The 23977-nt window shown below is 38.7% G+C and overlaps 2 protein-coding genes across 3 annotated transcripts; both read right to left on the reverse strand.

The window, feature by feature from the left end:
• Positions 1 to 1711: 1711 nt before the first annotated feature.
• On the reverse strand, positions 1712 to 10621 carry si:dkey-273o13.3 (filaggrin-2). Its single transcript, XM_061055671.1, has 8 exons — positions 10477 to 10621; positions 9760 to 10022; positions 5961 to 8928; positions 5476 to 5504; positions 5047 to 5208; positions 3980 to 4046; positions 3738 to 3842; positions 1712 to 3382 (listed from the first exon to the last, which is right to left on the reverse strand). The coding sequence occupies exons 2-8, from the start codon at positions 9975 to 9977 to the stop codon at positions 2588 to 2590; spliced, it is 4344 nt and encodes a 1447-aa protein (XP_060911654.1). The 5' UTR covers positions 9978 to 10022; positions 10477 to 10621; the 3' UTR covers positions 1712 to 2587.
• A 3173-nt stretch (positions 10622 to 13794) lies between these two features.
• zfpl1 (zinc finger protein-like 1) lies at positions 13795 to 18448 on the reverse strand. Of its 2 annotated transcripts, none has more exons than XM_061055672.1 (8): positions 18288 to 18448; positions 17062 to 17174; positions 16860 to 16971; positions 16437 to 16630; positions 15372 to 15450; positions 15091 to 15285; positions 14843 to 14966; positions 13795 to 14729 (listed from the first exon to the last, which is right to left on the reverse strand). In XM_061055672.1, exons 2-8 carry the CDS (start codon positions 17161 to 17163, stop codon positions 14543 to 14545), a joined length of 993 nt encoding a protein of 330 aa, XP_060911655.1. In that variant the 5' UTR covers positions 17164 to 17174; positions 18288 to 18448; the 3' UTR covers positions 13795 to 14542. The 2 variants fall into 2 exon arrangements, with proteins under 2 accessions (XP_060911655.1, XP_060911656.1); XM_061055673.1 differs by having other exon boundaries at positions 17062 to 17169; positions 18288 to 18445.
• Positions 18449 to 23977: the final 5529 nt, after the last annotated feature.

Raw genomic sequence — 23977 nt, forward strand, 5'->3', positions numbered from 1 at the left:
TGAACTAAACATTTTAAGCTCAACTACCTGTGTGTAGAAAAATGAAATTATCTGATTAATGATTAAAAAGGCCAAATATTTGACAAATGTTCTAAATTGTGTGCTAACTTGCTCAAATTCACACATGGATGATGATCACATTATCTCGTTTGAAGTGTAACAAATGATGTTCCAACATTTTTATCTCCGAGTTGCTCATTCAGAATACGTGTCCCATTGCTAATAATAAACACCAGTTCCGGGTTCAGTGACAGAAAACACCAGAAGTGACGTCCATAATTCACACATGTACCATGGGGGCTAGGAATAAGGTGGATAGATTTGTATTTTTACTTTTTTGCACTGAGATTTCAGAGCCTCATTCTGTTTTTCATGGTCTAAAATTTTCTGTCATGATAACAGGCTATTTAATTGTAATGTTCTGTTATGGAGTTAACACAATTAATGTCCTCTCCATATAGGCTACTGTACCTTTCCTGCTTGCACTGGCTACTACAGATCTAGCTACGCCACACACAGCTTTTGTCCAATTGTCAATGAAAGATCAGAAGCAGCCAGGGTTGTAGTTTCAATAGGTTGTAAATTTGAGTACAGATTTGGTTGCAATTTGAGCACCACCTAGCCTACCTACTGGAAAACAATGGCACAGCTGGCAAAGAGCAATTTGGATCATAGACTGTAAATATTAAGGTTTGGAATCACCCCCTTAAGGTCATATGAACCGTTTTTTATCTTAAACAACTTTTACGTACGGCTCATTATCTAGTTAAAATCAGTCCTATCAGTTAAAGATGTGGTGGGATAAAATACAAGAGCTAGATTCGGTTGCTGACAGTAATCTGCTTTTCAGTGCTGTCTCTTACAGCATTGAGTAGTACTGACCATAGACTGTAAATATGGTACTGACCACATTTACAACTGACTGTTTAGACAGTATCACCGTAAAACTTACAGCAGTACCGTCGGGGAACCGAGCCCCTATCTCCCGCACCAGTAGCCTAATTTAGCATACCTTTCCTAACAAAACCGTTCATTCTCTACGTAGTTCTTCTTATCACTACGGGTGTCATATATTTCTGACCACAAGTGAGATTTTGGTGGCGCTGTTTCACCCTTTTGGTAAAGGTAAGGAGACCCCGTTTTCAACATTTGAGTGAGATCCAACCCCCACCAGGTGGTGATCAGCGCTGCTCCTCTCTTTTCTGTAGTGCTCAAGATATATGGCTGCATGTTTGATGATACAAGAACAAAGTCGATCATCTAGGGTATACTAGTATCAGTTATTATCAGTTATTTTTTCTCATTTTGAAGGTATTTTGACTTAACAACAAATTAAAATATTGACCTATGGCGCCAGACAAGAACGCAGTGTATCACTGGAGTTATTACTGTTTCCCTGAGAGACACAGGAATGTCAGTTCAATTGTTGTTGACTATGGCATCCTTATTAACTGTGACACAGCAAAGGCCTTATCCACTGCTCTGCAGAAATATTGGCATCCTCTGTAGCTACTATCTCATTCTTATCTGAAGAACTTCCTTTGATGAGATGGCCTCAGACTACATAGTGCTTTATCAATTTCTTGTTTACTTTACATTTCTACAGTTTCTTCAGTGAATCTGAAAGTAAAGCAAATCCTCTCTAGATCTCTCTTTGTCTGAATCTGTTCCTTTGCAAGAAAAGTCAATAAGTAATAAAAATGAAGACGGTTAAATGTATGTCTTTTTATTTCTTCAAGTGGTTTATTGGACAAAGAGTTACATAGGGGTTATTTTCATGTTTCAGAGGTCTGTGCAAATACTCCAGTTTATTTAAGCAGGTTTACTAATATTGTTACCAACAGAAATAAATTGAGAGGACAATATTTCTGCACATACACAAATTAAAAGCTATTCCATAACTGTACTAATATACAAGAATACATTAAACTATAGGTAGATAGATTAAATAAATACTGTATATAGTTCCTATAATAATTTGTATAATGCATGCCTTTTAGGTTTTTCGATTCTCCTAAACACGAGCAGTATATGACATTTAACATTGCACATTTTAACAAACTACGCAAACATTACATAAATATATACTTTTCAGGCAATAACACCAACAGGTAACCTAAATAACTACATTTTGTTTGTCACAGAGAAAGGACAGGAAAAATGAATGCCTACATTATATCCTTATATAACAAAAACACACATTTACATTTCACCAATACATGTCTAAATATAAGCAGGGTGTTTCAAGGTTCAGTATATATCTATATATATATATATTATGTGCTGCAATTTGGCAAGGAAATGTGTATTTATTTGATTATTTACAGGTAAAAGTTGTACTTTGAAGTAGTAGTTCAAACTTGTAGTTGAAAGTTTGTAATATGACTATATATTTCTCACTTTGATTTTAATTGAGAAAACAACAAAATGTTATTAAGACACAGGCAATCACAGTCTTATAGTTTGAAATCAAAGTTTAACACTTCTTAGACCAGATGTTAATAAGTGGTGCTGAGCCACCTTCCCTTGTGAATTAAGATGAGTGTTAATTAGTAATTTACACCATGAATATACTTTCAGGTTTCTGTCACAGCTGAGTGCGCTCCCCTGTCCACACCTCGTCTGGAATCCCTCCAGTCCAGCTGTGTAACTCAGCCCTGCCCTGAACGTTACCTTCACTGGTCTGATGCTCACAGATGAAGTGGTTGAGCATCATATCAGCTGACTGGAGACTGGCCAGGCTGTTTTCTGCCTCTGACATCCTGCTTTCTATCGGCCTGGCAATAGCTATGTCGTTGCTTCCTCTCCAGTGATGAATGATGTGGTTGTCTAAATCCTCCGTAGCTGCGTCCCCCTGGTGGTGAAGGTTCATCATGGCCTCCATGCCTCTTAGCTCCTTCTGCATTTCATGGTGTGCATGAGGGATGTCCTCCATGCTAGCTGACCGGATCAACATGGCTGAGCCATGGGTTGGACTTTTGGCGATCCTGTAAGTGCCATCGCCTGCCATGCCATCAGATATCTCGCTGTGGATACTGAACTGGAGGTGAGGTATTGGACATGGACAGTGTCGACCAAAAATGTCCTCTCCCCCAGACTCGCTGTCTTTGTCCATGTCTCCTTCCTGGTGTCTCCAGACAGGACCTCTGTTAGATCCTGTCAGTATGAATCGTGGTGTCTCTTCTCCTAACTCTGACCAGTCAGACTCCTCTTCCTCTGGAACTGACCCCAGAGGAAGCTCCTGCCCTCCTCCGGCTTGGACCTTTACATAGTTGTGGTTGTCCATGAACTCAATCGGAGGGGGAGTGATGGGGTGAACCACCTGGTTCACAATGTCATCTGGCTGAAAATCGTGTTCATTTCTTTGCAGCATTAATGTTCCCTGCAGTGGGGAGAAGATAAAAGTTGATCATCTATAGAATAAATGATGACATTCAAACAATGATGTAGATTTCACATTATTATATTTATTATATTGATATTAAAACAAATTACTGCTAGACTCTGTATGTGTGCTAAACAATTTGCCAGAGAATTTTTTTGGAATTTCACAATCTTTATCTGTTCATCATGATCACTGTATTCATGCACCTGCTGAAAATTAGATTTCATAAAGAATACCAGAATCTTTTTCTGACATGGTGGCACTTCCCTTACTGATTTTGCTCCCCTGCTTTTGTATGTGCATAGTGGTGTTACTGTATGCTAAGAATCAGGAAAAAATATAAAGATCTTACACTGAATGTTTCCACACTGTTAGCAAGTTTTGCATCAGCAAGCTTCTCCGTCAGTGCTGAAATACGCCGGTTCAACCTCTCACGTTCTCCTTCCATACTCTGGGCCTGACAGAGAGAGACATATTTCAAGTTATCTATCCCCTCACTTATTCACAAAAAATGTTCTCCTACCTGTCACAAAACATTTTCCTATAACAAGTTTTCATCTTTCTAACAAACTTTGGAAGTACTTCCACGCTCACCACTAAGTGAAGCCTTTGCTCGAGAAGAGAGTTGGTTTGTTGTGTGGAGGAGCAGTTGTTGTGTAGTCTAGAGAAAAGCAGACAGGGAGAGAAGTTAATCAACAATAACAACATTGGAGCTCACCATCATCACTTAAAATATTGAGACGGCTGGTGAAAACATGAATTTCCTTGCTATGCTATCTAGCTTTCTTTGTGAAATTATATCTATTTATTCATTTATTTAGGGAAAACAATAAATGACAGGGTTGAAGCTTTGGAAACATAAATATGGCTGGAATTCATTGCTTGTCAAATGTTGTCATTTCTTTCATTCATCATTGGTAATTTTTCTTTTCACTTTTCATCTTTTACTTTGAATCATCTGAACAGCATTGTAATTTCAGAGCAGAACATGTAAATCAGACTGTATTTCCTTTTTCTTTCTTTCACTTTTTGCCAATTAAAGGTGGACTATGGGGTTTTGGTAGATAAATTTGAAAGTTGGAGAAATGTACAGATTCTGTGGTTTATGTTCATAACTCTATACACAAATTGTCCTTAGAGGTCCCTGAAACACTGTTTGAAGATAAAATGCTATGCGAGAAGTTATGGTGGGGGGCCCGCAACAGTGAAACCGTAACTCTCCTGGTAGCTTTTAAGCTCTAAACAGTGTTCCAGGGATCCTTTTAAAAAAAATAATAATAATGTTTGCGTACTTATATAGCATAGAATTGTTTCACTTCTCCAACTTACATAGTGCACATTTAAGACTGAAAAGTTTCCACAAGAAATCCCTGTAGTGATCTTCCTTCTTGAGCATCTCTTAACTAGCTATATGTGAGAGCATGTCCTTCTCCATTGAAGCCTTATTCAAGCCAACCCCAAAAAAGTATTTGGCCCAGCAACTTTGAATTCATTTACAGCAATAGCATATAATAATATAGAAAAATAACACATGCAGTATGTTGTCGCTATTGAACTTCAATTGTTGACTAAACAAAAACTCCAAGACAAGAAAATGTGTAGATACGTTTCCTATGCTTGTTTCCTATTTGATGATTAGTGTAAACTGAGGCATAGTTTACCTCTTAAACCTCTCTGTGAGGTTGTTGAGCTCCATACGTGTCCTCTGAAGTTCTGTCTCCAAAAGCTTTTGGCTGCTTATGAACTCTTCTCCCAAACACTCCATCCTCACCGCAGTCTTTAGCAGACTCTGATGCAGACCTTCATTCTGCTCTTGAAGTATCCTACCAGGAAAGATAAACAAATGGAAATTAAAATGAGTGAGGGAAAGGCCATTGGCTTTTCATGAATTTATTGTTAAGACAACAGAATCTCGTTCATATTTTAACCATTGGGTGTAAAATTACAGTGGTCAATGATTTATGTGATACTGGCAACAAAAAAAATCTAAAAATCTAAGTGTGCAGCCAAATATTTGACAATGTCATTGTTATTTGGCATCCCTTTACTTTGAATTTGAAGTAATCACACTAAAAATACTCTACACTTACATGATTCGACCCAGCTCATTCACCTTCTCCTGTTTAAAAAAAAAAGAAGCATTATGAAAAGAAGAATTCAATTCAGAAAAGCATTTTACAATAAGAAGACACTAGACAAGAGATAACAAAGAACATCAATTTGAAATGTCAATCTAATTTGGTGTCATAAAATAATCTATTGTTGTGGAATATCCACAGTGACGAGCACTCTGCTGTCAATGAGTGGAACATTATTACATAACTGTTAATGAAATGTGTGTGAGAGTGTGAGTATTGACTGTCATTGATGACTTTATGGACACACTGTAATAGGATTGTGGATGAGAGAGGTCATACTTTAGATATATGTGCATATACAGTACATGTGCAAACACATATATACACATATTTTATGTGTATACATATATATATACACATACATACTATCAACATCATAATGGGTATTATCATCATACATATAAACTTATATCATTATACTATTATTATAAACATACTTTATGTAATGAGGGGCTGAAGCTCATCTGTTCTTCTTCATGACCTGAAGGACCACTGCTCCCTGAGTCTGTTTTAACTGACTGACAGTCACTTTGGTGATCACCACTGTGATGATGATGGTTTGGACTGTGGTGGTCTCCATGGTGATGTTGATGGTCTGGACTCTGGTGGTCTCCATGGCGATGTGAATGGTCTGGAATCTGGTGGTCTCCATGGTGATGCTGATGGTCTGCACTGTGGTGGTTGCCGTGGTGATGCTGATGATCTGCATTATGGTGGGTGCCGTGGTTATAATGGTGGGATGGACTGTGGTGGTCACTATGGTGGCGCTGATGGCCCAGACTGTGATGGTCTCCATGATGTTGCTGAATGTCCGAATCAAGTTGGTCTCTATGATGATGTGTATGGTCAGCACTTGGGAGTTCTCCATGGTGATGCTGGTGGTCTCCTGTGTAATGCTGGGTATCTCCATGGTGAAGAAGATGGTCTCCATGGTGATGCTGATGATCTTCACAGTGAAGCACATGAGCTTCACTTTGGTGATCTCCATGATGAGAAATTGCTGGGCTTTGCTTGCCAAAGTGATGCTGATGTTCTGCACTTTGGTGGTCACTGTGGTTATGCTGGTGGTCTCCATGGTGATGTTTAATGGTTGGGCTGTGCTCATCATGGTGATGATGAGTGTCTGAACTTTGGTCATGATGGTGATGCTGGTGGTCACCATGATGATGTTGGTGGTCATCATGGTGATGCTGGTGGTCATTATGAGGATGCTGAATTGTTGGGCTGTGCTCGGCATGGTGATGCTTGTGGTCCGAACTTTGGTGATCACCATAGTGATGCTGGTGGTCACCATGGTGATGCTGGTGGTCATCATGGTGATGCTGGTGGTCATTATGAGGATGCTGAATTGTTGGGCTGTGCTCGGCATGGTGATGCTTGTGGTCTGTACTTTGGTGATCACCATGGTGATGCTGGTGGTCACCATGGTGATGCTGGTGGTCATCATGGTGATGCTGGTGGTCATTATGAGGATGCTGAATTGTTGGGCTGTGCTCGGCATGGTGATGCTTGTGGTCTGTACTTTGGTGATCACCATGGTGATGCTGGTGGTCTCCATGGTGATGCTGATGATCTCCATGGTGATGTTGAATGGTTGGGCTTTGCTCTTCATGGTGATGCTGGTGATCATTATGAGGATGCTGGTGATCATTATCAGGATGCTGAATTGTTGGGCTGTGCTCGGCATGGTGATGCTTGTGGTCTGAACTTTGGTGATCACCATGGTGATACTGGTGGTCACCATGGTGATGTTGGTGGTCTCCATGGTGATGCTGAATTGTTGGGCTGTGCTCAGCATGGTGATGCTTGTGGTCTGAACTTTGGTGATCACCATGGTGATGCTGGTGGTCTCCATGATGATGCTGATGGTCTCTGTGGTGATGATGCTGATGTAGTGCACTGTGTTCATTACCATGGTGATGATGATAGCTGCGAGGCTGTGTTGTGGTATGTTGGTCACTATGGTGATGATGAATTGTGGGGCTGTGGTCTCCATGGTGAAGTTGTTTAGTATTTGGATGGCTGATACGGCGATGGTGACCTGAACTGTGTTGATCTCCATGGCGATGTGTTGGGCTATGGTAATCCCCATGGTGATGGTGATGAGTTTTTATATGATGGTCTCCATGGTGAGAAGCATGGCCATGTTGGTGCCCATGGAGCTGAGTTGTGTTGCAGTGGTCTCCATGGTGATGGTCACTGTAGTGATGGTGGTGATCAGTAGGATGACAATCAGGACTATGGTGGTGTCCATGGTGATGGTGGTGAATTTTGTTGTGGTCTCCATGGTGATAGGGATAATTGGGGCTGTTGTGGTCTCCATGGTGACGGCGATGAGAAGAACGGTGCTGATCTCCACGGTGATGGTGTAGATGCCGTTTGTGTGTCTGTTGTCTTGGTGAACAACCAATGTCAGTGCAGCTCCTGGCTCTGTGTGCCATGTGACAGGTCAATTGGCACGGTGAGTCTGCAGCTCTGTGACCATGGTGATGGTTATGTAAAGATTTAGAGTGAGAGAGCATTGTGCTGTCGTTGCTGGCCCTGGTGGTCTTGGGGGTCTTGCTGGACCTTGCAGAGTCTGCACTGGTAGGTCTGCTCCTCTGCAGCCTCTCTAAGCTGCTCTCTGCTGTACAGGATGATCTCACAGAGATCTGAGCTGGACTAGAGGGTCTCTTAGCATCTGTGACCCCCAGCGTTGTGAGTCTCATTGGGCTGAGCACCTGTCTAGTGATCTCATTCAGAAATGCAGAGAACTTCATCTTTTCCTTCATCAGATTCTTCCTTGCTTCAGTCTTCTCTTTCTCTGTCTCTTTTTCATCTTTATTCTCTTCCCACTCTCTCTCTCCAGGCTGTGTCAGAGCCTCCATTGATTTGGCTTTACGAAAACTTCCACCATTTACCCCTAATTCAATTTTGGTCCTCCGTTTGTTCTTCAGGGTTCCATGAGCAGGTCCAGAGGCAGAAGACTTGGCTTTTACTCGATCTAGTTTATTCATATTCTGATTACCTCCTTTATCAATCAGAGGAGCGGTGTCATCACCGTCCTCCAGGTACCTGTACTTCCTGGAAATGTCCGAGCAGGACTGTGAGTGCTTCATACTAGGACCTCTCTCTGATCCTCCACTGCTGGATTCAGAAGACAGACAGGAGGAAGAGGAAGATGATGTAGAAGAGGAAGAAAAGGAAGAGGAGGAAGAAGATGAGGAAGATGAAGAGGAGGATGAGGGTGAAGAAGAAGATGAAGAGGATGAAGAAGAACTAGTTGAGGAAATCTCGGATAGAGAAACATGGCGATGGCTCTGCTTGCGGTGGTAATGGTGAGAGTGGTGGGTCTGGTTGTTTTCAAAGTGACGTGGATGGTTTGGGTGATCACTGAAAATGCTGTCCTCTGCTGTTGAATGGATGCTATTTTAAAAAGAAAATATGGTTGTTAAAGATGGATTACATTTTGACACAAGGCTGAGTAAATGAAAACATAATGATATTGAAATACAAACAATGTAAGACAAATATGACAAGCTCAAAAGCTTACTTAATGTCAGAAAAAAGTGAAATGATTACACTCTTTGGACAATTTGGTGATTGGGTAGTGGTCTTTGATTTAAAAAAACCCAACCAAAACAATACAGAAAGAGGGGTTTCTAAGACATGAGCTTTCCCTATTTAAAATGTAAATAAACCATAATTTGCTACAACCTGTCTTTATATATATATATATATATATACATATATAAACATAATATAAACAACTTGTGAATGTGGTTTTGCTGTACTATATAGTTGGGATCTGTCTTTCATGTTTTTTTTCAATATGCATTGTCTAACACTGCAGTCCTTTGCATTTTTTTACTTTGAAATTCTGCTTTGGAGACAGTTTGAATGTTTTAAGTAGATGTTTTGCAAACTGTGCTAACACACCTACCTTCACAGTGCTTATCAGCCTATTGGTGTGCAAGTCTCTCTCCATATTTAATTTTTTGTGGCATTGAGTGAGTGTACAGACTCTGTTTTATATTGTCGTGATCCTGTGTGATGTGCATACTGTAGGATTGCCCTCCTACTTTAAAAATCATATGTTTCATGCAAATAAACTCAGAGGGGCAAACATCTTGTCTACTTTTTACATTCTTTTGTAAATACAAAACAAAATTCAAAGAGAAAATCTACGTAAATATCTTAGAGTTATATTTAAATGAAGCACAGCCTTTATTCTGAGATTTACAAACTTAAACTTACTCTTGGCTATCATTGTCATCTGACTGATGGGACTTCTGCTGGTTCCGCTGATGACGCTGTGCTTGATTTTGGTGATGGTGCTTCATTTGTTGAGTTTTTGAGTTCCCAGTCTTTCCACGCTTGCGGTCTCTTTCTTGATGGTTGTACATTTCAGGTTTGTGCCCTTTGACTCCCTTGGTGTCCTGATGAGGATCTGAAGGCCTTATATATTCCTCCATCAATGGCGGCTGAACTGTAGAGTGGCCTTAAGAAACTATCAAGATCTGTCCCCGGAGAAAAATATATTTTATTATTCACCTTGAGACGTAAATTAGTCTGCTAAACAGAGTTTTCATAGTATTACCGAAATTAAGGTTCATATAAATAAAGCAGAAAATTCAGAAAAACACGTTGATACTATTTGATAATCAACCACAACTTTAAAAATCGCATATGACTTAGTTTTATGCACAACATACAAAAAGGTTTGAACTAAAAATATGAAAAAAAAAATAATAATTTAAGATACCAAAATAATGCAGGGCTACAAGCAGTAACAAATAAAAAGAAAAGTCACATGCAGATGTTTTTGTCTAAAATACAGCTATGGAAAATTACAGGCACTGCTTTTAAACATAAAATGATTAAACAATTTCTAGGTTTTTAGTTGAGTCTTGAAGCTATAGCTAATTCATGCATTAGTTTGTAATCAACCACACGACAAACATCAGTACTTACTTTCTCAGAGGTCCCCGGGAGAACACAGGCAGTAGTGTTCATTCCCACAAAATGAGTCCCTCTCAGTGATGCACCTTCTAATTGAACTGGGAAGCACATGCATCACACACATGCACTCACACATCAATAAGTACTCCTATGTCATCCAATGACAGAGGGGCCAGTTGTCGCTCGCAGCTACTTTGAACTTTGTTAAACTCTGCTGTGTGTCGCCCTGTTAATAATGACTCATGCATACATTTTAAAGATAACAGGATAAATTATTAACACACTGTGCTCTGCTACAGTACTTCAAACAAATGCACACTGTATATTTGCGTACACTACATACACAGACCTTGATTTATTCTCATGTGTATGTTGTTAAAAAAAGATGCATTTGAGGTTTTTTTGGTTGGAGAACAGATTAGATAAACCTTCATCCCACATTGGAGAAATTGACAGTGTTACAGCAGCAAGAGCAAAGACAGCCAACAAAAGAGAGCACACAGTGCACAATTAAATAAAAAAATAAAAAAGGTGAGGAGCCAAAAGCAGAACTGAAGTTAAACAACAATAGTGTTAAAGATATTAAAGTGAAGCTATTCCAAATATTTCATCAAATCCACAATTTTTTTTTGAAGGATTTGATTAATACACCGCTTAAACTGACACAAATTAATGCTAAAGACACAACCACTTTTTCAGCAGCTTGGTATCGTGAGAATTAAGTCTGTGCCAATGATTTTTTTTTATATGCCCCAAGTGTCTGACTCACTGTACCAGCCAAGAACACAGGCTCCCAGCATTCACTCCTCAACTCGAACATGGACCCCCTCACTGTGACACATCAAAAGTAGTATAGAAACAGAGGAAAAAAAATGTCAGAGGCAAACTCTGCTCGAGCCTGTATAACTTGAGGCAAGGTAGTGGGTGGATGTTAAATGTCACAAACTATCTTCTTATATTATTGCAGCTTTTAAAATAAACACACAAGCCCCTTGCACTTGTCAGAACGTATCAGGGCCTGCTTCGTGCAATGATAAAACTTTAAAGTAAAAGAAAGAGGAAAAATCACTCCAGATGTCACCAGTTCATCACAAAGATATGTTCTTTCCGCCTGTGATTGTCATCATAAGAACAGAGCAGAGGTACAAAAACACTGTGCTGCTTGCACAGTGCCTGATAACAAAAAAGTGTCACCTATTGATCAGAATGTCCCTATTATGTCAGTGCAATGGGCAATCTAATAACTCAGAGTTACTGACAAACACATTGAATTCCAATAGGCGACAAAGCCAATTATGCATTACAAGACTTTGTCATGTAATATCAAACCTCTAATGACTTAAACCCCTATCATATGACAACAAGCATATCAGAGAATACCTACCACAGCTTTGTGGTGTGTGCAAATGCAATATCTGTCATCCTAATTGTAACTTTGCAGCATGTATCTTCATTGCCCCAGGCAGCTTTCCCTGCATCAATGTCATGTGGCTCGGATCCACTGAAAATCATTGCATAACCTACACTGCTGTGACTGTCTGGCAAACATAATGGAAAGTTAGAAGAAGCATCTAACACATGCCAACATGAGACGTACTAGTGAATATTTATAACTCTGATATCAACTCTTAAAGGGGGTTATTAAGAGAATTACTAAGGACAAGATGTTACATCTTGTCCTTAGTAAGTTACATCATACAAAGATGTCACCATACACCTCATTGTGACGCAGTACTCTCCATGCTGAAACACTGACACACTGCTTTTGTACCATGGAGATAGTTACAGACACTTAATTTCACATTCCATGTAATTGTTAAATCTTTCCTTCAAATAAATTACAGTTTTAAAGGAGTAAACCTGTGCATCTGTTGAGGGAACATTTATCCTTCACAGTTATACCTTTAGGTTTCTCAACTGGCAAGTTGAATTTAAGAATAAGGTTGAGGTAGAAGCACAAATAACTGCTGTTCCTGGTCTGGCCACTTGAGGCTGGCTCCAAAAGTTGAGTCCATTTTCATTAGGCCCAATGTTAAAATGTGCAACTTTACAGCAGAAATTAAAATGCAGCCTGGTTTAAGAAAGAAACAGGTTAGATCTGTGGCTCTGTGGCTCATCTGTTTTATTAATACTCAGGCTTAAAGTAACGCACATTATGAGGCATCCTCGCCCTTTGAGTGTTAGCTGTGTGCTGCTAGCTGTCTGCTAGTGACTCAACCTTTCTGCAGTGTTTGTGTGTTTCTTTTCTAACTGCTGTCCACAGGCCAGTAAGTGAAAAACTAGTATAGTTAGCATTAAATAGCATGTTATATGAGTCTGAGCTCACTGCACCCGGCTTGTTAGCTCCTTCGGTGGTACACTGAATTATCTGGTTAGGTTGTACCTGGGAGTCAGGATTGTTTTAGCTCTTCAGCAGAGAAGATATGTTTTTTTCAGTTATGTTACCTGTTTTTTTTTTTCACACTCGCTGCTAATTGTCCAACCAGAGATTTTGTCCTAAAGTAAGTGCTACATTCTAAATATTCTCTTAGCTTCTTTAGTCTGATTAATGTACAACTCAGTTCTCAGTTGCCACATTGTTAGAATTTGATGGTTTTCTGGCTCATTTGTCAGCTACATCTTAACCTTTGCCAATGTTTATCTCCGGCACTTGAGACCTCTTGTCCAAAGATGGTCACTCAAGGAAGAAAACCCAAAAAGATGAACCGACAGACCCAGTATGAACCAGTGAGTCCATTATTTATTGTCTATGGTCATATTTAGCATGATGATAGATAATGTAGATAATGCTGCTGTGGATAATATGATGACAGTACAGAAGCACTGACTGAAAAACCTCCAAATACAATTAAGAACTTCTATCATAGAAAACGGGCACTTTCAAGTCATTCAAATTGACTGAAGGAAACTAATGACTTCTATAAACTTTGAGGTTTTTCAAAATAGCTCACCTTTGCCTAATCCAAGTTCACTCCCATCACTGAGCTCAAGCAGAGGTCCTGAACGTACCACCAGGGGAAGCAGTGTGCAAAAATAATTGAATGATGGTGTCATGGCTGAGCCTGACAATAAGTCCTTTCATCAGGTTGTTATCTGGTGACTTACTTTCAGTGGAGTGTTATTTTGCTGCTTTTGCCAGACGCTGCTATACAAAAAACAGAGCACTAGAATAACATTTTGAATATATACTTGATTACTTTATGCACTGATCATATCCATAATCAAATAAACTGTATTACACACCTGGCAGTTCAGAAACTAGTCATGTTTGATTTTGCTCAGGCAGGCCAGTAGATAACTTCCATAATTAATTAACTTTATCATACACAATTCTGAGTTATTCCCATTTAATAGACAGTAAAAGAAACATCAGAAAAAATACATACAGCATGTGTGCAAAATTAAAAAGCAATGCACTGAATTCAAAAGAAATGCTGACACCCTTAAATAGTTGTGTATTTAGTTTGTGTGTGGTTTATCTGGTCTCTGAATTGAGTCATTTCAGCAGGAATAAAATGCACATAGGCTCCTCAAACCAAAGAAGAGTAATCAGCTTATAAACTAGTAGTTGTTCATAAATGTTGTGTTGTTGATAATGTGCATTCTGATGTTTCTGCAAGCTAAAGATGTTCTTAAACATCAACAGTGTTTAGTTTCTACTGAAATTAAGATTCAACTTTAAAAGTTCACCGACAATTGTTAGCTGGAATTGTTAAACATAAGAACTAACTCTCCCAATCATTAGCTTTTCAAAGCAACAATTGGTTGATCCTTCACCTATCAGCACAGGGCTTTGGTCCCCTTTGGACTTAAGGGGTTGATTTACCAGAATAGCAGGGAAGATCCTGAATGTAATAACATCTAGTTTGTGAAGGGCCCTGGCATGTTCCTACTGAATGGAGGCAGAGATTTCCTCTGTTCTAAAGAGATGCAATGTCTCTTTCTCTTCCCCATTCAAATTGGGTAAATGGCTCCCTCTGTTGGGCTGACAGTGAATCGGAAAGTCCCATTTCAGCTAAGCCTTTCCAGGCTTATATTGTGTAACACAGAAGGAAAAAAAAGGAATCAATGCTTGTTATCAGTTTTTCCCAACACGGATATTGGGGTTGAGAAGAGGATCTAAATTTGGGTCTGAGCCAGCAGAGGCACGTCCAAGTTTAGCCATGATGATTATCAGCGTAAAGAATCCAATAACTCCAACCAGGAGAAGCATGAAGACGCGCTGTTTCCAAGACAGAGATGTCCGTCTTCCACCAGTGAGATTTCTGAAAGAAAGAAAATTAAAAATCAGACATTAAAATAACATTTATAGCGTGATTAAATCATACTGAAAATGTATTAAAGGAGGTCTAGTTCCCAGGTAGATCACAATACTAACTTGAGAATTTGAGCAAACCAACTTAATGTTGGTCTTCTTCTGTACTTGTCATCATCAAAGTCAATCTGTGTGATGGAGCTATGACCAACGTCTCTTGTGTCGTAGACCTTTCTTGGTGATGATGCTGGAGATTGAAATCAAACTACGTGTTAATCTTTCCACACAGAAGGTAGTTTAGCTCACTTAAGTAGTCGTTTTTATGTTTAGGCTATTTAAGAATAGACAAAGCTGTACTTTCAAAGCATTACCTGTGTGTACTGTGATTGTGTCGCAGGTAGAGGCAGCAGTAGTGAAGTTCATCACAGAGTGATCCTGCATAATTTGATCCCCGTTTTTACGGGGACCTGCATGTTCCTCCTGTGCTGGAGGTGAGACAGAATGTGCTGGTGGGCTGATGCTGGTGTTGTAAGAGTGGCTAGGGTAAACGTTACTTTGATCTTGTGCTGGGAAAGATAAGAAAAAGTATTAATTTAATAAACCACTTAAAAAGCTATAAAACATTTATTTACAAGTAGGCTTGAATGCTCACCACCAAATGTTGACCAGTCAGTATAATCAGTTACGTCACTAGCTGTGGTCTCCTCAAGGACCCCAACAGGCTCCTCAATCTGTCAGTCAGAGAAGACATTTTTTATAATATTAAAACTGGGCCAGTAAAAATGATCAGTACATACATCATGTTTTCTTCAGAGTTTCCTCAAATGATTCAAATCTAAAAATATCTATCACCTAAAGTTAATGCAATTTTATTACATACAATTACTTCACCAGAATTTTTCCCAATTGAGATCTAAAATCTCACCGCCATATTTAAAAGTGTAGAAATAATGGATGTTCTAATTCTTATAGTTTTTAATGTAGATCACATGTATGCAGGATTATGCTAACAATTCCCTGCTACCTCTCCTGTTGTCTGTTTCGTAGTTTTGCTTTCTTACTTTTATGATATATTTATTTTATTTCTTTATTCTTTATGTGGATTTTTTGTTTTGATCTGGTTTCATAGGTTTGTGTTTGATCCAAAAGAACAGTTTATGTTTTATTTTACACATTTCCCAACTTCAAAATAAAATAATCTCATGAACGTCTTTTATTTGACGAAAATGACAACTGATTATATATAACCAAAAGATGTTTTGTTTTTTCAGACCACAAATAAGGCAACAAAAACAGGTTCATGTTAATTTTTTAAGCAGAATACCATTATTTTCACTAAAGAGGATTTAGAAAATCAATATAAGGTGTAATAACTGATGATTTTTAATAACAACTTTCATGCGTCTTGGCATGATCTCCTCCAGTCTTTCACACGGCTGTATGGTGCCTCCTGGTGAAATAATTCAGTCTACTTAGCTCTGTGCAATGGTTTGTCAGGTGATCATCAAGTACCAGTACCTCATTAAGTAGAATGAGGTGTTCCTGTGTCAACACAGATACTGGAATAAAATGCATTTCTTTCCATGCATGTAGAGATGCTGATTTATTGAACATTTGGAGTGGTTTCTTAATTTTTTCAGAGCTGGGTGTTTTTCATTTAGACTGTCTAACGGTTGTGATGTCAGCAAATAAGTGTTTAACAATAACGGGATCTTACCAGTGGCAGCCCTAAACCAGCTCGAGCCCAGTTGACAGATGACAGCTGCTCCTTTAGCACATCAGCGATAGGGCTGGCAAGGTTAGAAGGGGGGAAAACTGGAGTCTGACAGGAGGGACACTGGTATCCAGCTGGAGCCGTGTGGAGGGGCAGCCGAGATGCCAAGTTGTTGAGACACGACCAATGAAACACATCTATGGAAGGGAAAAGAAATAGATTAATGTTACCACAACAGAGGTGGGAGACAAACCTGTGTGTGTACAAAAATCAATCAATTAATCTTGATTGTTATGCATTTAAACCTAAAACCAAATCCACAAGGAAAACACAGTTTTTCGATATTCCGTTGTACTGTATCTTCATATACAAGCAGCTTTGCTTGACAGAGAGGAGCATATATTCCTACTGAATTGATAAACTTACCATAGCAGACGAGTCTTACAGTGTCCTGAGCAGTCAGAGGAGTGTTACACAGAGTACAGTTGGGGTTGTAATCGCTGTCCTGAAGCCATTGCAAATATGACTGCACGATACACTGAAAGGCAGCAAGTGGATATGTGGAGTTATTACCTTGATATTACATCACTGTCACACCTTAAATCATGTCATTTTTTCACACGCTGACCTTGTTGTGGTTGGAGACGAGGCAATGCTCGCACACATTTACACGATGTTCAAAGCAGAATAAATTGGTGACCTTTCTCTTCGGGCACTTGCAGAGACCCATAGTCACCTGCGCTGTATGGAGCACAAACAACAAATGCATGTTTGTTATAAATGCATACAACTACCAGTAAGTTATACAGACATGAGCAACAACAGCTAAAGATAGACAACAATCAAATCCCTTTTTTCCTCACAGCCTGCGTATCCATAAGCACACTGGATGTGTCTGTTACCAGTCTGAATGTGCTGAAATTCACAGACTTACAGTCCGAATAAAAAGTAAGTGAAGCTTGGAGTTTTTCCACAGATATCAAATCTCTTGTGTGACACCAGTTATGGGAAAAACTACCATAAACTGAAACTCGTGAAATTATTCACAATGTGGACTGGAAAATAATGAAAAAGGCAATGCGAGATAATATGCAAATGTAGCCCAGCCATATAATGGCTTATTGAAATGTCAGCATTGTAGTCAATGAAGTAAAAATAAATGTCTTCACAGTTAACAACGTGATTCTTTTAGGCTACAATATTGTAGATGTGAGATGAAGTATTGTGCATTGTCAGCTTCCTCTTTTATGTCAACCAGCAGCTCTGCAGTGAATTTGAATTGATTATGATTTAATTTAATACACAGCTATATTATGATATTAAACTATTTGTACTATAATAAATAATAATTTGCCACCTCGTCATTTTTTTCTGCGGGGGGCTACGTCATCATAATTTAAAGTATTACTTTACTTGAGTGTCATTTTCTGTGTTTGTCATTCTAGTTTGTTGTATGTAAACAAACAAGAGCTAAACGTGTTTACCTACTGATGATAACATATTGACATGTCACGGGATGAACAGTGCCAAACCAGGCTAACTCAAGAGGATATACTAATTTAAGAGAAAAGACAAATCATCCTGCACTATGATGCCCAAATAAACAAATAAACAGAGGACGTGATTTGTACTTTTCCTGAGTGTAACTGGCTACACCTCTTATATTGTGTTACAGACACTTAATTAAGTTATTTCATGTATTTATTTCAACAACTGACCCGTCAAAGATTACACCTTTGGGTATTATTCATAAGAGCTACCATTAGCTTGTACCACCTTAGCTGGAAGTTACCAGGTGACGTTACAGTAGCAAGCTGAGGTTGTTACGATGCAAACAAAAATAAAACACGTTACCTGTCACACAGACGTTTCTAAAGTCGCGTTTGTTTCAGGTAATGTCGTACTGTCATTTAAGCTTCCGTGTCAGATTCAGGTGAAAGGCAGCTCCTGGAGCTGTCATTAGGAAAGTTGACTGCTGCTAGCTGGGTGCTTCCTCTGTCTGTTTATCTGCCACGTCTCTTCCGCTTCTGATTCTTCTTCGTGTGTTTTTGTAACAACCCAACAGTTACAGTCTGCCATCTACTGCGCCGGAGGACCCTTTACAGTCTTTTTTAATAATGTTAACCATGAAGTGTGAGGTGAGGACGACGGTAACAAATCTACTCAATTTACAAATGTTTAACGGATCAGTTACAAGCATAAAGAAGAGAAACATATTTATTTGTTTTTCATCTTTGCATCGCTATTTTGTATTTTTTTTTTCAACTTGAGCATGTCCTAAATCGTATTCACGCTCGCACTCGCTCTTATTTACATTTACATATATATTTTTAGGATGCACAGGTGCTTGAAAGTATCTAAACTGTATTTTATGGACACACACGTTTACATATGAATTACAGAAATTACCAAAATAACTTATAACTAAATAAAATATGATGACCCAGATACTTATTATGCTATAGTAGCCTATCTTTACCATGTTAATCTAGTATCATATCCATGGGTGATACACTTCATATTTACCATCTATAGTGATACAAGGTATTAAATAGGTTGGTTTTTTTTTTTACATAAAAAACCCCAGGCTCGGCCTTTACTTTTAGCACACTGACAACAGACACTGAGAAACTTAGAAGTTAATCATTATTGATCCAATGCACTTATTAGTTTGGTAGTTGACTTTTTAGGAAATTGAACTTGGGCTTTCATCCCTGATCTAATCTTCCTGATGTTTTGCTTTAGAGTTTGTGGAAAACTTTCATTTGGCAAAGCTTCTCTTACTTTAACAGCATGAAGGCTAACATCTGATCAGATGAAATATAATAATGTGAGATGAACTTCACCGACCAACAGGAGAAAAGGTAAGCACAAGCGCAGATACATAATATAAATAAGTAACCTTTAAACTAATAAAATTCCTCTATATGTATTTATTTTGAATAAACAGTATATATCAGAATATATGTATATTTTTATTCATGGAATGAAGAAAATAATCTGTGCAGAAGCGTTAAATTGTGGAGGAGAGATATCGAGACAAGGATTGAAACTGTCATGATATTTTATTTAAGGTAACTCAGTGTTTTTCTTTGCTGGAGGGCAGCAAAAAAGGTTTCTTTTTCTTGTTTCTTTCCCTTTTTCCTTGGCAGGTTAGTGTCTAAATGCAGTTAGTGTGTTCAGTCAGCAGATGGTGTACAAACTGACAGCCAATAAAGTGTTGGCTATGACTAAGAGTACACATAATGCTGGGTCCAATGATTCACCAGTCAGCACTGTGAGTGCAGATAAAGATATTAACCTTTCATAAGCAGAACACACTCTTGAATGCTGTTATCGCAGGTATAGATTATTGATCTTCTTTACGTACAGATCTTTAATACATAGGATCAATGACTGTGGGGCCTATGATCTTAAGATTGTCGATTAATGCAGGGACTTCATTAAAAAAGAAGAATTTAAAAAATGTGTAATCAGCAGATCACTAGGATAATATGTTGAGAAATGTTTTCTATTTTCTGTTTTGATTTGGTCTGTCATTAATGTATACACATGATGTAATAAAAGATATTCAATGGACTGTTAATGTGGGAAATGATGGTCACAAGAGCCTCACTCACCCTTATAGTCAGCAACACTGTTAAGATTATTCATGCTGCTACTTTATTAAAGTTTTCTAGTCAATGAGCTTACACATGCAGGCATGATAGCTCTCAATCCAGCTATGACAAGCATTTTTCGAATGCATGGTAATGACATCGACGTGTGCTCCATGCTGCCCTTTCATGCATGATAATGGCTTTTTTTCGTCGTTACAATATGCATATATGCTTGTGTGTGTAAATGGCCATGCATGTATTTGAGAATGAGGGTACACATTTTTTCCCTTCACAGTCGACTGCACGTGTGTACAGCCTGTAGAGGAGAGCATGGAGCCAAAATGGGGATATGAAAAGGCAAAGGAAAGAACAGCCACTGTCCAATAGGCACAAAGGAGGGAGGCAGAGATGTTCAAGATCTAATGCACTGAAGCAAATTATGTTCTTTGAAAGAAAGCGTTGTTTAATGCAGCATGGAGTGTAAAATCCAGCATAATGCGTAGCTGTGGAAAACAAGACATTTGTGATTGATTAACCTATTCTAATTAAACAGATAGGGAAAAGTAGCTATTACTATAAGGCAATACAGTTGTTACTGCTATGTTTTTCTTACAACATACCATTATGACCTATTTACACCAGTTTGTGTCCAACATAGTTTTAAGAAGCCTACCATTTAGAAATAAAAAGATTAGATGAAGATGAATATTAGTTCTGGTGTTATACTGCTTTGATTTTCTACGCTGTGTTTAATTTTTCCCTTTGTGTGCATGTGTTTCTATTGGCTGTTATTCTGTTCAATCAGATGACATAATTCTACATCAGATCAGGGTTGTATCTCTTTTACAATTAACATCAATGAAAACATCTCATTTAGGTGTAATTGATGAACTTGTGACCAAAAACTTAAATCGTCTTACCAGATGCTTATGAAATCAACATAGAAACTGTTGCTTGACTGAAATATTGTTGATTTGACAAGAAAGCAAATTGTAGGTGCGCCGGTGACCTAGTGGTTAGTTCACACGCCCCATGTACAGAGGCTGTAGTCCTAATAGAATGCGTCCCCGAGTCAAATCCGACCTGTGGCTCCATTCTCGCATGTCAACCTCCACTCTTCCCAATTTCTTACTCAATCTATTGTCCTGTCTCTACAATAATGGCATAAAAGCCCCAAAAAAAAAATGTTTAACACTGATTTGTAACTGTAAAACATCCGAACATTGAATCACACTGTTACAATTTAGCAGCAAATATGCTTCAAGTTAGGTTAGATTCCTTATTCAACTCTATCCAAAAACATAGAGTTGTTTATGATAGTAGATATATGTAGGTTATTTGCTCAGAAAATTCATTCTCAAACTGTAGTGGTACGCAGGATCCCTCTTGTGGTACGCCAGAAGTGTCTAATATGGGAGTATCTGATATATTTATTTTTTTAAACAAAGATGTACCCATCAATCAGTTGACAAACAAAGCTGTGATGGCAAGCGGAGGAAGCAAAAACACGGGCTAAAAGACTGCATTTGTGGCTCCAAATGAGAAATGTAAAAACAAGTGCGGTGGATTATGTCAAGCAACACAGCAGAAACTGAATCCAGGTTGATTCTTTTGGAGTGGCACAGAGAATGATCCCAGGCTGCAGTGCAGTGTGCTGTCAAAAATAAATAATGTTTCAGGAATATCAGGAATAAAATTGCCGCCTTTGTAAATTGTATACTGTAGTTACAAAAGCCTTACGCTACTGTATTTCAATGTTGGTCATAATGGTGGTACTTGAAGAGATAATGTTATCTGAGGTGGTAATCACTGTGAAAAGTTTGAGAACCACTGGCTCAGACTATTACATACAATATGATAAAAAAATACACATGTAAACGAGTGAAAACATTTAATTTTAGAAAATAATGGTGAATCTTGCTGTACTGTATCAATGCAGGATCACATTAGTATAATCCTTGTAAGAAGACATTAGTGTCAGAAGGCAAACTGTAATTTGTCCTTCTTAATTCTTTGAATGAAAAAAAAAATGAATATAAGCCAAACTGTGCAAATGAGCTTGAACTTGTCGTGTCCTCGGTGATGACAGGAACACGTATAAATCACTGTCTGGGGGTAAGGACACGTGGAAAGGGCGTTTGCAAAAGCACTGCAGCAATCAGATGGAAGGGAAATCCAGAGACAAATGACAGAGACTGTGGAGGACAAATCATGCCTGGAGCCGAAGCAGCTGGGTCTGAAGTGACTGCAGAGGTTGTCGGGTTGGGGGCTGGGGGGCATTGATTGATTGAGTCTGGCAACTATTGATCAGCTATCAGCCCCATCTGTGAGGGAAAGCGTTAAGATTCAGGCATGGCTTGTTCCATGAATCAGCTACCATGTGTTACTGTACAGAGACTTGTCCAACATCAGAGGGGTGCAGAGACAGTCTGTGGTGTCTGTTGCTTACTGGACATTTGACATGTAAGACTAAAAAATGGTGCATTTTCAACACTGGAGTTAGTAATGTTATTTGTAGGATGATTCATGTGTGTCAATTGAGAGAGATGCTTCAGTCTATTCTTATTGTTCTCACGATTTTCACGACATAAGAGATTAATTTTCTACATTTCATGTCATGTCATGTTTACAAATCTAACCTTAATTACAATTTTTGCACATTCTCTGAAGGTTTTCACACTTTTTTGTGCCATTTTCTGCACTTCAGTCCTTCACACAGACAGTCGTAAAAGTGATTGGATTTTTGATTTAGGAAAGCATAGATCTCTTGAACAGGAGTTGTTCAATACAGAGATGTCAGTGTCATTGTGTCTGTTTTCTTTACAAAGCAAGAGGCATGTCTTCAGTATAAATGTGCATGTAGAAAAATGTGTATGTATGTAAATGAACACATTTTAGTTTTAATGTCCCTTTGTCATAGATCGCATTGCAGTACTCTGCCTTGCATGACTTGTGTAGATTGATTTCAAGTAGAAGACTTAATTAATGTCACTGAATTTGAGCTCATTTGCTGTTAATTAAAAAAATTAATGTAAATATTCTTGAGTGACCACATTTGAAAACTTGAATATATTTTAGTGTCAAAACACTGAAGAAACTGAATTGCATGGACTAGGTCCTGTTTACTGTGTGATAAGTTGTGACAATATATTTTAGAGAAAAAATGTGCTTTATTCTTGCTCCAAATGTATCTCAAGTACCTTAAACAATCCAGCACCTCTCTAGGGACGCAGTTCAAATCTACTTTGTTTACTCCATTTCACTGTGAGTCTGAGCTATTGAGTGCTTGTCTCTCTGATTGTTGTGTGTTTGTATGTGTCTTGTTTTTATACTTTTTGTCTTTTTGTCTTTATTACTGAAAATTAAGCAAAATCAAATCCACGGTCATAACCACATCATCTCATTTGGAATGTAATTACACTGTGGACACTGTTGCTTTATCAGTACGGTGGCTCAGAAGCAAATCCATCAGGCTTTGCTCTGAATGAAATTGGATTGACTGATTGATTTATGTATGTCAAGTGAAGGGCAAAGAGGCGGACAAAAAGAAAGCACCGAGTGTGAGAGCAGGTCGGGGGGGGGAGTTACAGATATATGGATGAAGCAAGGCCCCCTGATGGGGGAAGGAGAGTATTGGATCAGACAGAGATAAATGGAGTGTGAGAGACGGAGAGAAAGAAATTCAGACATATGCCTGCTGACCTCAACCCTTTTTTCTCAGCTAATCAATACAAGGAAATGCATGTGTGTTTGTGTGTGTGTGCATGTTTGAGGGAGGGAGGTTCTGTCTGTGTCGCTCTCAATAAAGATCAGAAACACAGTGACATTACCTCGGCCCCGTCTGACTCCTCCCCAGTACTCGAACCTTTGCACATGCTTCTATTTAATTTTGGAGTCAGTAATCTGATAAAGACTGAAAGGTCTGGAGCACTTAGACCGTCCTCA

This window comes from Labrus mixtus, chromosome 14 (genome assembly GCF_963584025.1).
Source record: "Labrus mixtus chromosome 14, fLabMix1.1, whole genome shotgun sequence".
In the NCBI taxonomy this organism is placed as follows: domain Eukaryota; kingdom Metazoa; phylum Chordata; class Actinopteri; order Labriformes; family Labridae; genus Labrus; species Labrus mixtus.

Bases quoted from the DNA above. Each gene is read 5' to 3' on its own strand.
- zfpl1 (XM_061055672.1), bottom strand. From the start codon at position 17,163: ATGGGTCTCTGCAAGTGCCCGAAGAGAAAGGTCACCAATTTATTCTGC. The intron at 16,631-16,859 runs GTAAGTTTATCA...TCCCTTCCATAG, and splicing joins TGTAAGACTCGTCTGCTATG to ATGTGTTTCATTGGTCGTGT. The intron at 14,967-15,090 runs GTAATGCTTTGA...TTCAATCTCCAG, and splicing joins CACAATCACAGTACACACAG to CATCATCACCAAGAAAGGTC.
- si:dkey-273o13.3 (XM_061055671.1), bottom strand. From the start codon at position 9,977: ATGGAGGAATATATAAGGCCTTCAGATCCTCATCAGGACACCAAGGGA. The intron at 5,505-5,960 runs GTATGTTTATAA...TTTTTTAAACAG, and splicing joins TCAGCCCCTCATTACATAAA to GAGAAGGTGAATGAGCTGGG. The intron at 4,047-5,046 runs GTAAACTATGCC...GCTTTTCTCTAG, and splicing joins CTCACAGAGAGGTTTAAGAG to ACTACACAACAACTGCTCCT.